This window comes from Oryzias latipes, chromosome 21 (assembly GCF_053564925.1).
Source record: "Oryzias latipes strain Hd-rR chromosome 21, Olatipes_Hd-rR_3.1".
In the NCBI taxonomy this organism is placed as follows: domain Eukaryota; kingdom Metazoa; phylum Chordata; class Actinopteri; order Beloniformes; family Adrianichthyidae; genus Oryzias; species Oryzias latipes.
This window is the reverse complement of record NC_136257.1, coordinates 8,058,168-8,072,353: the sequence shown is the minus strand read 5'-3', so window position 1 is coordinate 8,072,353 and position 14,186 is coordinate 8,058,168. Positions and strand designations below refer to the sequence as shown.

Below are 14,186 nucleotides of genomic sequence, written 5' to 3'. Positions count from 1 at the left end.
ATCCTATGGGGTCAAGATGACCATTGACGCGTTCTCCCTACCATGACAAAGGTGGATAAAGGTGGAAAGATTTCATGTAATCCATGGACACCAGTGAAGATCACAAATCATTGAAGAAAAAAGGTTCAGCGCACTGTCTAGTGGGTCTAGATGACCCAACTCCCAATGTTAAAGTACCTAGGATAGCACAAGGGGTATATGTAACTGCTTATCACTTATCTCATCTTCTGTCTTCATGAGGCCAGGAATTAACTCAACAGGCTGGAAATAAAAGTATGCCTTTTCTGTCTGCATCTGTGTCTGATCCATGCGTGTGGGACTGCACATTAGTCAGAAAAGCCGACATTTACCGATTCCTTTCCAACATTTCATTCAGGTTTTTCGCTCCTTACATTACTAAAAAAATCAAATGTTGATTTTTAAATGGAAAAAAAGTTAGCAGAATTTAAGTTTTTATGTATCCCTTATGTTATCCTAGGCACTTTAACATTGGGAGTTGGGTCATCTAGACCCACTAGACAGTGCTCTGAACCTTTTTTCTTCAATGATTTGTGATCTTCACTGGTGTCCATGGATTACATGAAATCCTCTCCACCTTTGTCATGGTAGGCAGAACACCTCAATGGAAGGGTGGGGTCACAGGATAGCACAAAGGATAGAAAATTGATCCAAAACCTGTTAAAGATTAAACATGAATCAAAGAAAAAAGGATCACTCATTTCCATACAGGTGTTTTGTCATATCCAACAGTTTATTTAAATAATTTATATTTAAACTATGCAAACAGGTTCATGAAATATTGTATACACAATGCAGAATGCAATCAGTGTTTCTGCACCTTTATCTTATTTTCTTTTCCAGAAACATAACTCTTGTGTCTGTTTTTAACTGGATCACACCTGTATTTGCAGAAATGTCCCAGCAGGGGGCAGTTGTTAAAAATCTTCAATTTTTTCCCCAGATGCTGTACATTTAAGAGATCAGTGTCTTTGTTCACTCCCACATGTTTAGAGGTTTTACACAACACAAGCTGATGGACTACTCTGGGCATCTCAGAGGAGGCCTCTGTATGAGAAAATGGGTGCTGATGGGGCGTAACGAATGTGAGGCTGTGAGGTCGATGACCTCGTGGTGCAGGTCATCGGCGGGTCTCCTTGTCTAAAAGGTCTTTGGCTTCGTTGATCTTGGCAGCGAGATACGGTGAGCCACCTGCACACAAAGGAAAAACATTTTAGGAGTACTTTGTAGCAGTTCTCCTTCAATTATATTTTTCATGTTCATAAAGGTCATGTGACTTCACAGATGGAGGCGGAATTTTTGAAGACAAGCCAGGATTTAGGTTTGTTCCTTAGAAATGTTCACATAGCGAAAATGTACTAAAATCTGTGTTTTGTATCTTAAAATATCTAATTTTACAAAAATGATTTTTGTAAAGAAAACACTTTATTTAGGAGCACCTTTCAAAAAACCCTAGCCTAGAGTATTTAACAGGGAGCCAGTTGAGTTCCTGAACAATGGCGCAGGGGGGGTAGAGAGGCTTTGGTGATGATGCTAAAGTCAAACTGCAGTCATAGTTTCTGCAGTAGCTCAGTAAAAAGTCACCTCTTAGACTGTTGGCACACAGTAAGCCCACCCCTGCTTCCCGACATCTATCTGTTAACACATGTTAACACATTAGCGGTGCAACAGAAATGGCGAGCAAACTTAGAGATATCTAGCTGCACAGTTAAGATCCAGATTCCAGCTCAGACGAGGAAAACCGAGACGTTTGTGGATCTATTTGTCTGCATCAGAATGGAGCGGAGCAAGAAGCTCGTACCGATTGTAGTGCCTACGTCACACCTACAAGCTTTTCCCAACTGAATTTTTTCTCTGCTCCTGATTCACAACAATGTTAATAAAGAAAAACTCAGAAATATATATCATCCATTGTGAGAAAAATGCCACAAGAGCATGTTAGAAACACCAAAAACATCATTTTCTTTAGAGTGGATCTTTAATGGCTGAGTTTTGAACAAGTTGAAGCCTTCTGCGGATTATACCAGGGATGATTTAAAAGGATCAATGAGGGATGTGACAGGGCTGTGGGTGAGCAATGGAAATGTGTGAACTGACGAGGTTTTTAATGTGAGAGTGGAATGGAGAAGATCTGGCCGGGATGAAGACGGTCATGGATACCATTTCAAATCTTCAAATTAAACTCTGCAGTTTTACTTTTCTAAAGGTTCAAACCTGAAGCAAAATAGAGAATTTTAACTATTTGCAACAAATAAACTACTTGTTTTTTCTTGCGCAATAATAGCATAAAGAAAACTGATATTTACATACATTCATACATACAAACTAGGAACATGTGGGACAAACAGAGCAGTATTGTTGATGTACCTTTATCAGGATGGTTCAGAACCATGATCCTCCTATGTGCCTCTCGGACTTTATTCTTTGTGCTTGTCGGGCTGAACAAAACAAATTTAAAAAAAAAGTTGAGTTATAAATCAGATTTTTCTTCTTTTTTTAGGATACACAAAGAAAGCTGCCTTTCTTGCCAAAGGTTACAGCATCTCCAACCTGATGCCGAGGATGAGGCTGGCTTCTCGTCGGGACATTTTCTGCTCAAAACCTCCTTTGTAGTACGAGGAGAAAGCCTGAAGTGACAGAAGGAAGGACCTGAGATTATCCAAGGACTAAGTGTCTAAAATGAATTTATTGATGCCTAAATGAAGTAGAACTGAGCACCAACCGATGAGGGCATCTTCCTCAGAGTTTCAGAGAAAACCTGTCCCAGAGGCTTCCACAGCTGGAACGCGTAACGACCTGTGGAGCAAAAAGCACACACAAAAAAGGTTAAAAAAACAAATACAAACGCCATCAGACAAGTGTAACGGTGACAGAAAGTGATGAGCGGGCCTGACATGACGTCAGACGCAGACGAAGGCGCGAGGGGACAGACGTTGGAAAACAGAAAAAAAAGAACGGTTGGACGGGGAGAGAGACTGGTCGGATGGGATGTCTCGGCTTCTTAAAAAATTGTTTTGAAGAAAATAACCTGGAGCAGGTTCGACAGTGATTTTGAGACGGCAGTATCTCGCTCGTTACGTGAGCAGTGCAGGAAGACAGCCAGCACGTAAGGAGGAGTTCCCCAGGCCGCAAGCATCGGGATTACGGAGGCGGAGCCTGTGACAGCTCCGTCAGCGGAGAAGAGGAGTTCCCGCAGAGCGGCGTATTGCTGAGCAGTTTCTGAAAGAGTATTCCCCTGCCATACAGCTAACATCCCAGTGATTCACTGTGGTAATTCACCAGCTGTACACCATTCTACTGGTCTGGAGAGAAGGTACTGTTTCATTTTATCTTTTGAAGCTGAGAACTCAGTTCAAGCCGGGAAAACATCTGAGGCCAAGGAGGCGGGCACCACTGTCTTTGAACATTTACGTTTTTGAAGACCATTCGGGATTAGCGACCAGTCCGATTTCCCCGCGGAAAAGAACCGTCTGAAGCTAACTGTCAAAACCGTTAACTGACTGTTACGCCGTTCGGGCATCTCGCGCCCATTCTGGAAGAAAACTGTTATCAACGTCTGGAGTTAGTTAGTCGGAGGAAGTCGAGAGCTCTACTGTCTTGATTTATTCATTTCTATTTGTTCATTTGTTTGATCACCATTTTATATTGGATCTATTTATTTATTTATTGTGTGGTTTATTGACTTTCAAGTTTTTTTTGTTTCCGGACTGTCAAATAATTCACCTGGTGTTTTACATCCAAATCTGTTTTCTTTTGAACATACAAAGTAGAAAGTAATATTTCTTTTACTACTTTAGAGAGGTAATACAGATTAATCCTTGTTCAAATAAATGTTTGCTGTTTTCATTGAGCCAGTTACAGAGGTCTAGGTTTTAATTTTTGAAGATTGTTCTGGGTTAGGGGCACTCCATCACTCTGGCTGGTTGTTGTAAAGGCAGGATCTGTGCAAGTGAGCTTCAAGTGCATTGCAGAACGACGCTTCAGCTGACTGACAAGGATCAACTTCTGAAGCCTGTCTTACTACACCCATTCACTACCAAAAGGTTTTAGAGTTAGGCCAGGGTGACAGAACACACACCTTCCAAACGAAGGCACAGGAGTTAAAGGGACTGACAGGTGTGGGCAGGGACCTGCATTACTGTTAGTCGACCAGAGCAAGCTTAATATTTGTACCCCTATTAGTTAGGATTTCAATCCTTTACACAAAGTATGGACGTGTAGAAATGTAACTAACTGAGGGGGTAGAACCAAAAAGGAAATAATCCATGAATTACAGGACAGAGCAAAAGCTTCAAATGTCAGAAATCAAAATGTTTTTACCTGCAAAACCTGCAGCAGCAGCACAGAGTCCAACTGCAATAAGAGTCCCTCCCTAACAGAAAAAAATAAACACAAAACATTTTTTCAGAAAACACTAGAAAGCCCACTGTGGACAGAAACCCAACCACAAAAGACATGTCAGTATTTTGGTGTTTCTACTTCATAAAAAGGGAAATTTAGATTACTTAAGGAGTCTAAGTTTGCAACAACCTGCTCAAGATGTTTGCAACAGATTATTGAATGAAAAATGTGTCAGTCTGGGTGTTTGGGGTACTTTTGCTTCTTAAAACAGTGAAAAAACGTTTCATAACAAGATTTAGCAATTGTTTAGGTAATGGTTGTGTAAGAACAAAACTCACATTTAATCATATTCATGGGACAAATATTTATAGACATAAAGATAAGCATAATTTAAAAAAGAAACAAGGAGGAAATAATGACTAAAAAAAAGTTCTCAGCAAAAAGGCAGAGGCAAATAGGCGCGTGCCCTTGGAGACTAGGACTGTTACGTCATCCTCCTCGCATGGAGAAACATGGAGACAACAGCAAAAATAAATTAAAATACAGGTTGATATTTCCTCTAAGCTGATTTTTACGTTTAATAAACATAGTTTTTATCCACACAGCTTTCTGTGGTTTAAATGTCAGGTCGAATTGAATGATGACAGGTTCAGGTTATCTCGTTGGGTTAGCCGATCATCGACTCAAGGTTACTGCAGTAAAACGACAGTCACAGTTTGACAAACAACCTACCAGCTTTCTGTCTATTTCCGCGTCGCTCCTTAGATTCGTTTTAGGAGAATATTCGGTGTATCTCATCAAATCATCTATGTTGGACCGTGCTGCCGTGTTCGCCATGTTTTTCTGTGAGATTGCCGGTGTGACGCCGGTCGATCTTCTTCTTGTTTCTTGCTGTTGCATTAGCGCCACCTTCTGGATTGGAGTTGTTTCCGCTTTTATTCATCTATTTTTTTTCTCCTTAACATTTTTGGAGTACAATTCAAAAATATAAAATTTATAACAATTCAATACAGGACTGAAACACAGTTCTGAATGCAAGTCAACATTGTTTTGAACTTAACTTTTTAGAACAAAAAAAACAAATAATATAATTAAAAAATAAACTGGTGATAAAGAATAAAACATTCACAGAAGAAAAAAAAATTAAACAAAAATGCGAGAGTTAACTTATGTAACTAATCCAAATGATTTCCAGATTTTCCCTTGTTTGATACTGCGAGAAAAAAAGCCTCTCATTGTCATTGGAACATATTAAACTCAATATGAAGATCAGGATCAAAACTCAAACTGATAAATAATCATAATAACTAAACCGACGAAGACCATAGTTAAGAATTAATGATATTTTTTATTACAAATAAAAAAATATTATTATTTATGATTATCATTATTCATTATTTAAATATTAAAATATTTAAAATAAACTAATTTTAAAAAGATTTGTGGACAAAATGTATAGTTAGATTTCTTGATAGTGACCCATTCTGATGAAATTTGTGTTTTTTAACATGTTCTTGTGGCACTTTTCTCATGATGAAGCATGTATATCAGATGACTTTTTCCGCATAAACCAATAAAAGTTGAATTTAATGGAAATTATTTTTTAGTCTCCAAACTTAGATTCATAAAAGCCCTACTCCCTAATACAATGCTATTACAATCACATGGCATGAACTTCCCTTCCCTTTAATGATAACCTGAAACAGCAACAGGTAGGTTTTACACAAAACAAACCCAGTGTCTGATAAAAAATAATTTAACTGCTTAATGAAACAGCAACAGTTATTCATTGAACACATCAGTCTATTAAACGCTTCACATGTTCTTTGACTATACATCCTTGTAATGGAAGCCATTTATCAAAATAATTAATCTGCCAATTTTCTGTATCAAATCTACAAGTGGATGACACCAGTGGACTTATTGATAAAACAACATGAATTCACTTTATGGTTTTCTATTTTGGTTTCAGTTACACCCCCCCCCCCCCACACACACACACAAACACACAGCGGAGCCGCCATCAGTGTGTGAATGTGTGTGTAAATGTGTGTGTGACTGGGTGAATGGGAATGTGACTGTAAAGCGCTTTAGGCCTTCGAAAGAGGGTAGAAAGCGCTATATAAGTATACGCCATTTACCATTTACCATTAGCTTCCGAGATAGCATCCAGGAGATACTATCTCTTTGTTTTGACGTTCATGGTGATGCTGAGTGTTCTTCTTCTGGCTGGACTCGTCACTCTCTGCCTTCTCTGTGAGTATTTAACTCACAACAGACCAAATATGACAAAGTGTTTTTTTCTTTTAGATTCAAGTTAAAATGTAGTTTTTTATTTACCTTTATTAAGTTGTAGAATAGGAGGCTACACCACATCTATGACAACCTGTGGCAGGAAAAGTTGTTCAGTGAACACATCAGTCTGTCAATCGTTTCACAGGTCCTTAGACTTTACATCCTTATAATGGAAGCCATTTATGAAAATCTTGATTCCAAAAATCCTGTCTGCCAGGTTTCCGTATCAAATCCACCAGGTAAGAGTGAACTCACAGATAAAACAACCTGAATTCACTTTATATTGTCTATTGTGGTTACAGTTTTAATTTTCCCCCTATAGCTTCCATCAAGTCCAACAGGAGATGCTATCTCTGTGTTTTGACGTTCATGGTGATTCTAATTCTTCTTCTTCTGGCTGGACTCATCATTCTCTGCCTCCTCTGTGAGTATTTAACTCACAATAGACCAAATGTGACCGAGTGTTTTTTCTTTTAGACTCAAGTCAAAATGTAATTTGTATTTACTTTTATTATGGTGTAGAATAGGAGGCTACACGATTTAGTTGTTAGGACTTGCGTCTCAAATGGTTAAATCCCCTGCAGGAACATTTATATGCCTTTTTTATGTGGAGTTTGCGTAATCTCCCTGTGTATGTGTGGGCTTCCTGCTTCCTCCCACAGTCCCAAAACCTGCTTCATAGCTGAATTGGTGACTCTAAATTGTCCCTTAGGTGTGAATATGTGTGAGTCTGTAATGGACTACAAATGGGTGTAACTCGCACTCCTCCTAAAGTAGCAGTGATACGCTCCAGCAACCGTCACAAGCAGGAATAGAAAACAGATGAATGGAAGTTGTAATGTAGAAAACCTGAAACAATCATCCTGCAGTGTTGTATGGGTCTGTCTATGTGATGGTTTATTAGTTTCCATATGGATTCTTTAATTTTTTTTTTTACTTGTTTCATTGTCTTTATTTAGATTCTTATTGTGTTAATAGAACACAACAGGGAGCTGCACATGCCACAACATTTTTAAAGTTTTAAAATAAATGTGAACAGTTTAAAATTAAAATAGTTAAAACGGGTAAAATGAGGAAGAGGCGGGATTCAAAAGTGTAATTTTGATGAACCAGTCAACAAGGTCAAAGAACCCAAATTCGAATATTGAGAACTTACACACCAAAAATTCTTGTTGTTCTTCCTGAGAAGGCTCAGGAAGAACAATGTGAGCCAGGAGCTTCTGGTAACCTTCTACCACTCAACGATCGAGAGCATCCTGTCCCACTGCATCACAGAGTGGTTCTCCCACTTCACTGAAGCAGAACGGCAGAGCCTCCAGAGAGTGGTAAAGACAGCGCAGAGGATGATTGGCTGCCCTCTCCCCTCACTGAAGAACATCTACCAGCCTCAGCAGAGTGACTCCACCCATCCTGCTTTCCCCCTGTTTGATCTGCTGCCCTTTGGAAGGAGGTAGAGGTCCATCAGAACCAGGACAGACAGACTAAGGAACAGCTTTTTTCCACAGACAATCACTATACAGGATAAACATACTTCCACCCACTACACCCCACTCTGACTTTTTACGAATGCTAAATTACCGACTACTTCGTATGTGTGCAATAACTGTCTTCTGTGCAATAACCGGGTCTCTTTGCAATAACACACAATATTTATTATGCTGCGCTAATGGCAACTCAACTCATTCCATTCTATTTTGTTCACACATATTTCATCGTAAATTGTTTCTTTACATATTGTACAATTTTTGTTTAGACATGTGAGTTACAGTATTTTCATTTCATTTTATTTTATTCTATTCTATTCTATTTATCTTCACCACTCCAAGGCTGCTGCAATTTCATTCTATCACCATGTACAATGACAATAAAAGGATTCTGACTCTGATTTACAGCACGAAGAGATCATTTGTCATTAAAATGCAGGAAAAAAATAACTTTTTCTTTAGAAATACATTTGTAGTTCAATCTCTGAGTGAATACAAAATGAATGATATACTTGCTGTCACATTTGAACGTTTATCTGAAGAGGTATTGAAGCAGGAAGTCAGAATCTGTGAAGACCTTTCTAACTTTACCGAGTCCTCTGAGTGCTGCACTCTGATTGGTTGACCCCCCCCCCCTCCTCTAATCCCCCCCCCATTGTTCAATTTTTTTCGGACATAGATCAGTTTTGACACAAGTTTCGCAAGGAATGTGTCAGAAGTCTGAGCGCAGTTGTAGCGCACTTGTGATTTGCACCAGCAGATTCGAGCACACGCAGACGCACATTTGAGCAGTTGGAATCACAGATTTGAAGTTGTAACTCTAAATGAACACATGCAAATGGAAATTTGTCAGTTGTAATTTTGTTTGTCAAACTTTACGGCAGAAGATTTTTACACACAGATGCAGATTTTTGGTGTGTAAGTTCTCACATTCTATGTTACAAGTTCTCACATCAAATCTACAAGCTCGTCCTTTTTGGAACATATTTACCTTCGTAGACAACACTGTGTAAGAAGCCACTTGATATTGAAATCTCATTCAACTGGAGTCAAGAAAAGCAAAAAAGAATTTCTTCGATTGGCAATGAAATGTCAAATTTAAAAACAAAATCTTCAGACATAAAGTAGATTTTAATAAAATAATTGATTACATTTTTCAAGTGAGGACTATTTTTTTAGAATAGTTTTCTCACTTTTAAAGTTAGCTGCAGGTATTTTTTACCTTAGAAAAAGAAGCAAATATGTTTTGGATTGTCTTGTACCCTGTAATTCTTCTCAGAGGTGAAAAAAAAGATGAAACTACATCTTAATTTAAAGTAATTTTCAATCAAATAAAGTTCCTTCTTTTTCACAGATCCACCGTAGAGAAGTTTCACATGAAATATCATTCCAAGATCCAGGAGTTCCTCTAATTTCAGCACAGTCTTCGTCTCCGTAACGTATGCTTCCACCACCATTATCAGGCTGATTTTCCCCCCAGAACCTGTCAGGTCAGAAAATAAAAGGATCTGATTAAGACAGCATACAAATATGCATACAAGTATTTGTGTTTCTTAAGTGTATGTGTAAGGGTTAATGGCCGACGAAGTGTGCGTTATTACTTTTTAATGCACGCCGTGGAAGCCTTCCGCGAAGTGCGTTAACAAGTAATAACGCACACTTCGAAGGCAATTAACCTGCTTATACCATGGTCACTTAAAAAAAAACTTAAAAAGCAATACATATTAACCAGCTTTTAGTCCTTAATTCTTTTTTTTTTCCGATTTGGATTGCTTTTCTCACAAAAAGCGGACTATTTGTTACGTGTTGCGGCTCATAGCGCCGCATCACGTGACATGTGACCATGGTATAAATATATATATATATATATATATATATATATATATATATATATATATATATATAAACGTGTAGGTATGTGTGTGTGTGTGTGTGTGTTACTTTTGTGCTTTTTACTCCACTAGATAAAAACAATTATAATCAAATGCAAGAAGGTAAACCGACCCCCAGCCCACTCTGTGTTTTAGTAGCACTGATCCAGACTGAACACTCACTTCAGAGTCAGAGGACTTCCATCTACCCATTTCCAGGTCCCCTCCTGGACTTTGTCAGTCAGTCCAATCCAGACTGATTGATCTCTGAATTCAAAAAGAAAAGTCTGCAAAAAATTTAAAAAATTGTGTTGCATTTTTGCTTTGACTCATAATGCTGTTCTGCAGCCTTTCAACATGTTTTGAAAAAATAAAAAAGACACACTTTCAAAATGTAAAACTTAACGTAAACTAATGATTTAAACACATTTAAATTTAAATAGAATACCATCAAAAAATGTATTATTATCTTACGTTACAAAACAAGCATAAGCACAATACAGATGATATCAACAAATTAATGAATCCTTTTTTGTCTTTTTTTTTTGATATTTTAATTATTTTTTTCTTTTAACTAGTTTTATATGTGTATGTAAATACATTTATTTATTTATTCTATTAATTTTTAAGTCGCTCTTACCATTTCATATGCCTATTAAGGTTTATGTAATTATTTGTTTTTTGTTTATGTTTTATATATATTTTAATTTTATTCCTTTTACATTTTATTACACTCCAGTGTTTTCCTCTGAGGGATCCTCCATATCGGTGACTGACCCTTCTCAGTAAACGGGGTCGCTGCAGTGGGATCTCCTGGGTCAGACTCTTTTGATCGGATCTGGGGGTTTCTGTGGTTGTGTTCTCCGTGAACTTGGGTTGGGGGGGTCGCTGATGTGGACATGTCCCCAAAATATCGTTTCCCCACTTCAGGACAAAGCATGGTCTCTACATTCTATCATTTTATCACTTTTTTATTTATTTATTATTATTTTTTTGATGTGTGTGGGTGTGTGTGTGTGTGTGTTTGCGGGGGGGGGGGGGGGGGGGGGGGTTGTCGCACGGTTTGTTTTGTCATCTTGTTTTTAAATTTTATTGTATTTTATGCACAGCACTTTGAGTGACATATGTTGTTGAAAAGGTGCTATATAAATAAAGGTTGATTTGATTTGATTTGAAACAAGCTTCTCTCCATCAATGTTTTATTGAAGGATTCCTGTGGCTCACAGGTTTAAAGTGGGCAATACTGTAATCAGCCTTCTAAGAAAGATCAATTTGTCAAAGTAACAATTAGTTTATAACAAACGTCTTTGATTCTTTCTGGATCCATTTTCAATTTACAGTACAATGCTAACTTATCCTCATTAAAGCGAAAAAAGGAAAAAAAACTTTCAGTGGAACAGTCAGAAGTAAGAGCTCTGCCTCCCCCTCGCCGTCCCCAGAGTTTACACATTTCCTGGATGCCCCACACCTGACTTTCATCCATTTAATCAACCACAGCATACTTTAGCTTTGAACTGAGTGAAGTTCAGTGCGAAGTATTGTTTGCCTTCCTTACCGAGCGTTATATTTGGACCTGATCTTTTGTCTCCTGATCCTGTGTCTGACTCTGCACCCCCTTTTTTTGCATTCAAAAGCTGCCTCTGTTAGCTCAAAACTGTCCCAGAGCTCCTCTGCTTGGAGATATGGTCCTCCCGGGAGACACGGTTCTTCTGAGTCCGGCAGCTCGCGTAACAAAGCACTCTCCCCTGCCTGCACACACAAAGCTACAAGTCCCGCCCCTTTGCACAGAGACGTGGTCCGGTTGCGTGGAACAGCCGGCCGGTTCTGTGGTCGCGCTCCAAAGCTTTCTCTGGAGCGCCACGTGACGCAAAGCCAGCGCAGTAGTGACCTACGATCAGAATAATAAACTGTTTATATGCACCATGATCGTATCAACAATTGGCATAACCCACCTATCTCGATTGGAAAGAAATTTTGATCCGAACGAGTCTGATCAGGGCAGAGTATTTCTAACGGCGTGTTTACATGGCGCATGTTTTTTCTGATTACACGTTTATTCCGATTACTTTTGTCCAATTAAACGCAGCTTTTGTCACCTGTAAACAACATCATATATACGTATACTTCTATTCACTCTGGTGCCAGCTCTTTGGTCTGATTTCATGTTGCTGAGACTGTCAGAGCGGATTTCTGAAGAGTACCGGTACTGTTGTGTTGGATTACTGTGAGGTTTTTTTTTCTTCTTTTCCTTTTTTTGTGTCAGGAGATTTTTGTTGTCTTGTTTGTGGAAGTTGTTCACAAGATTTGGATTTACTTGACTGCTCACATCTAGACAGATTGAAGTGGATTATGTCGCGTGGAACTAGTTCTTTTTGGAGTTTTGCCTCTTCCTCTTCTCTGAGTCTCCTATTAGTCCTATTTGATTCATGCTGTAAGGATGACTCTGTCATATTTCTTCCTTGCAATTTCTGTTTTCCCTCACTAACTCTATCCTGTGTTTTAGATTTCCACAATGTGGGGCTGACTGCAGTTATCACTTCCTCCTTTGTTTGGACTGATTTGGGTTGTCCTCACTAAATAATTATTTTATTGTTTTTGTTGATGCTGTTTAAATCTTTTTTGTTGTATTTTCTTAAAAAGAAGTAATCCAAAACAGACACAAACTAAAGAAACAAGCACCTTTTCATATTTGGTGTTTACCACCAGATCAGCTCCTCTGGCTCTGCAGAACTTTCTTGCTTCATCCCAGGACTTAGACTTCACAGAGAAGAAGTAACAAGAGGAACAAAATCCAGTCCATCCTGCAGGACATCCTGGTTTCCCTGGAGAACATTTAAAACTTAAAGCAATTCACAATTAGCACACTACTGAAAACAAGCAGATTAGATGTCTTTTACATCCACAGAATCAGAATTTGTGCAAAACCTCTGCAAAAATTTACAGAATGTCACTTTCTGTTCCTCCTACTTGGTGTCAAGAAATGGTTTTATTACCTATCAGGTATTTTTATATCAGTTAAAACAACATTACAACCTGGCCTGTTATGTGCTCTAATACCAATTAATAAGGAACTATTTGTTAACTTTACCAAAGTTGCACATCAAGCTTAACAGGCTATAGGTGTTAATGCAGAAAATATGGCAAGATCTTTTTTCTTTACAGTCACAGTCCCATTCACCCACACAAACACACATTCACACACTGATGGTGGCTCCACTGCTGAACACTGGTGCCAACCTCAACCACTAAGAGCAATCAGGGGTTTGGTGTCTTCCCCAAGGACACTTAGACACATGAGCAGGCAAGGTGGGAACTAAACCTGCAATCCTCAGAACAGAGATTGACTGCTCTATCTATGCACCACAGTGTCAAGTTAAAATTTTAACAGAATAATAATTTTAAAAAAGCTGTTATTATTATGAATCAATTTATTTTCTTACAATTAACGCCATCAACTTATTCACACTAAGTAAACTTTTACCATTATTAATGTTCTTAAATGTTTCTGTGGATTAGTAGCTTGAGTTCCATGAAATAATGAAAGATGCTGCTTTTATCCATCCATGCATATTCTTCTGCTCATGGAATGGGTGGTGGGGGCAGAAGTCTAAGCAGAGAATCCCGGACTTCCCTCTCCCCAGTCTCTTCCTCCAGCTCCTCTGGGAGGACCCCAAGTGTTCCCAGGCCAGCCAACAGATATAGTCTCTCCAGCGTGTCCTGAGTCTTCCCCTGGCCTTCATCCATTGGGACATGCCTGGAACATCCGGACCAGATGCCCGAGGCACCTCAACTGGATCCTCAGGATGTGGGGACCAGCGGTTCTACTCCGAGCTCTCTGCGGGTGACCGAGCTTCTCACCCTGTCTCTAAGGGAGCACCCAGCCACCAAAAGGAGGAAGCCCATTTCAGAGACTTGTATTCGGGACCTGATTCTTTCAATCATGACCCAGACCTCATGACCATAGATTTAGATCTAGATTTGCTTTATTGTCATTGTGCATAGTACAATGAAATTGAAGCATCGCCACCAGTAAGAACAGCAAGGAAGGGAAAATAAAAAAACATTTTAATACAATAAAATCAAACAAACAAACAGTATGTACAAGTGTGCAAATATAAACTGTAATGAAGAGTGCCGAAATTATTGTGCAAAATTGCGTACGAAAACTGTGTGTAAA

At 38.7% G+C, this 14,186-nt stretch overlaps 1 protein-coding gene across 1 annotated transcript; it reads right to left on the bottom strand.

Moving 5' to 3' along the window:
• Positions 1 to 732: 732 nt before the first annotated feature.
• dnajc15 (DnaJ (Hsp40) homolog, subfamily C, member 15) lies at positions 733 to 5,507 on the bottom strand. The gene is made up of 6 exons (XM_004081437.5): positions 5,092 to 5,507; positions 4,339 to 4,390; positions 2,741 to 2,814; positions 2,569 to 2,645; positions 2,386 to 2,456; positions 733 to 1,209 (listed from the first exon to the last, which is right to left on the bottom strand). Exons 1-6 carry the CDS (start codon positions 5,257 to 5,259, stop codon positions 1,139 to 1,141), a joined length of 513 nt encoding a protein of 170 aa, XP_004081485.2. The 5' UTR covers positions 5,260 to 5,507; the 3' UTR covers positions 733 to 1,138.
• Positions 5,508 to 14,186: the final 8,679 nt, after the last annotated feature.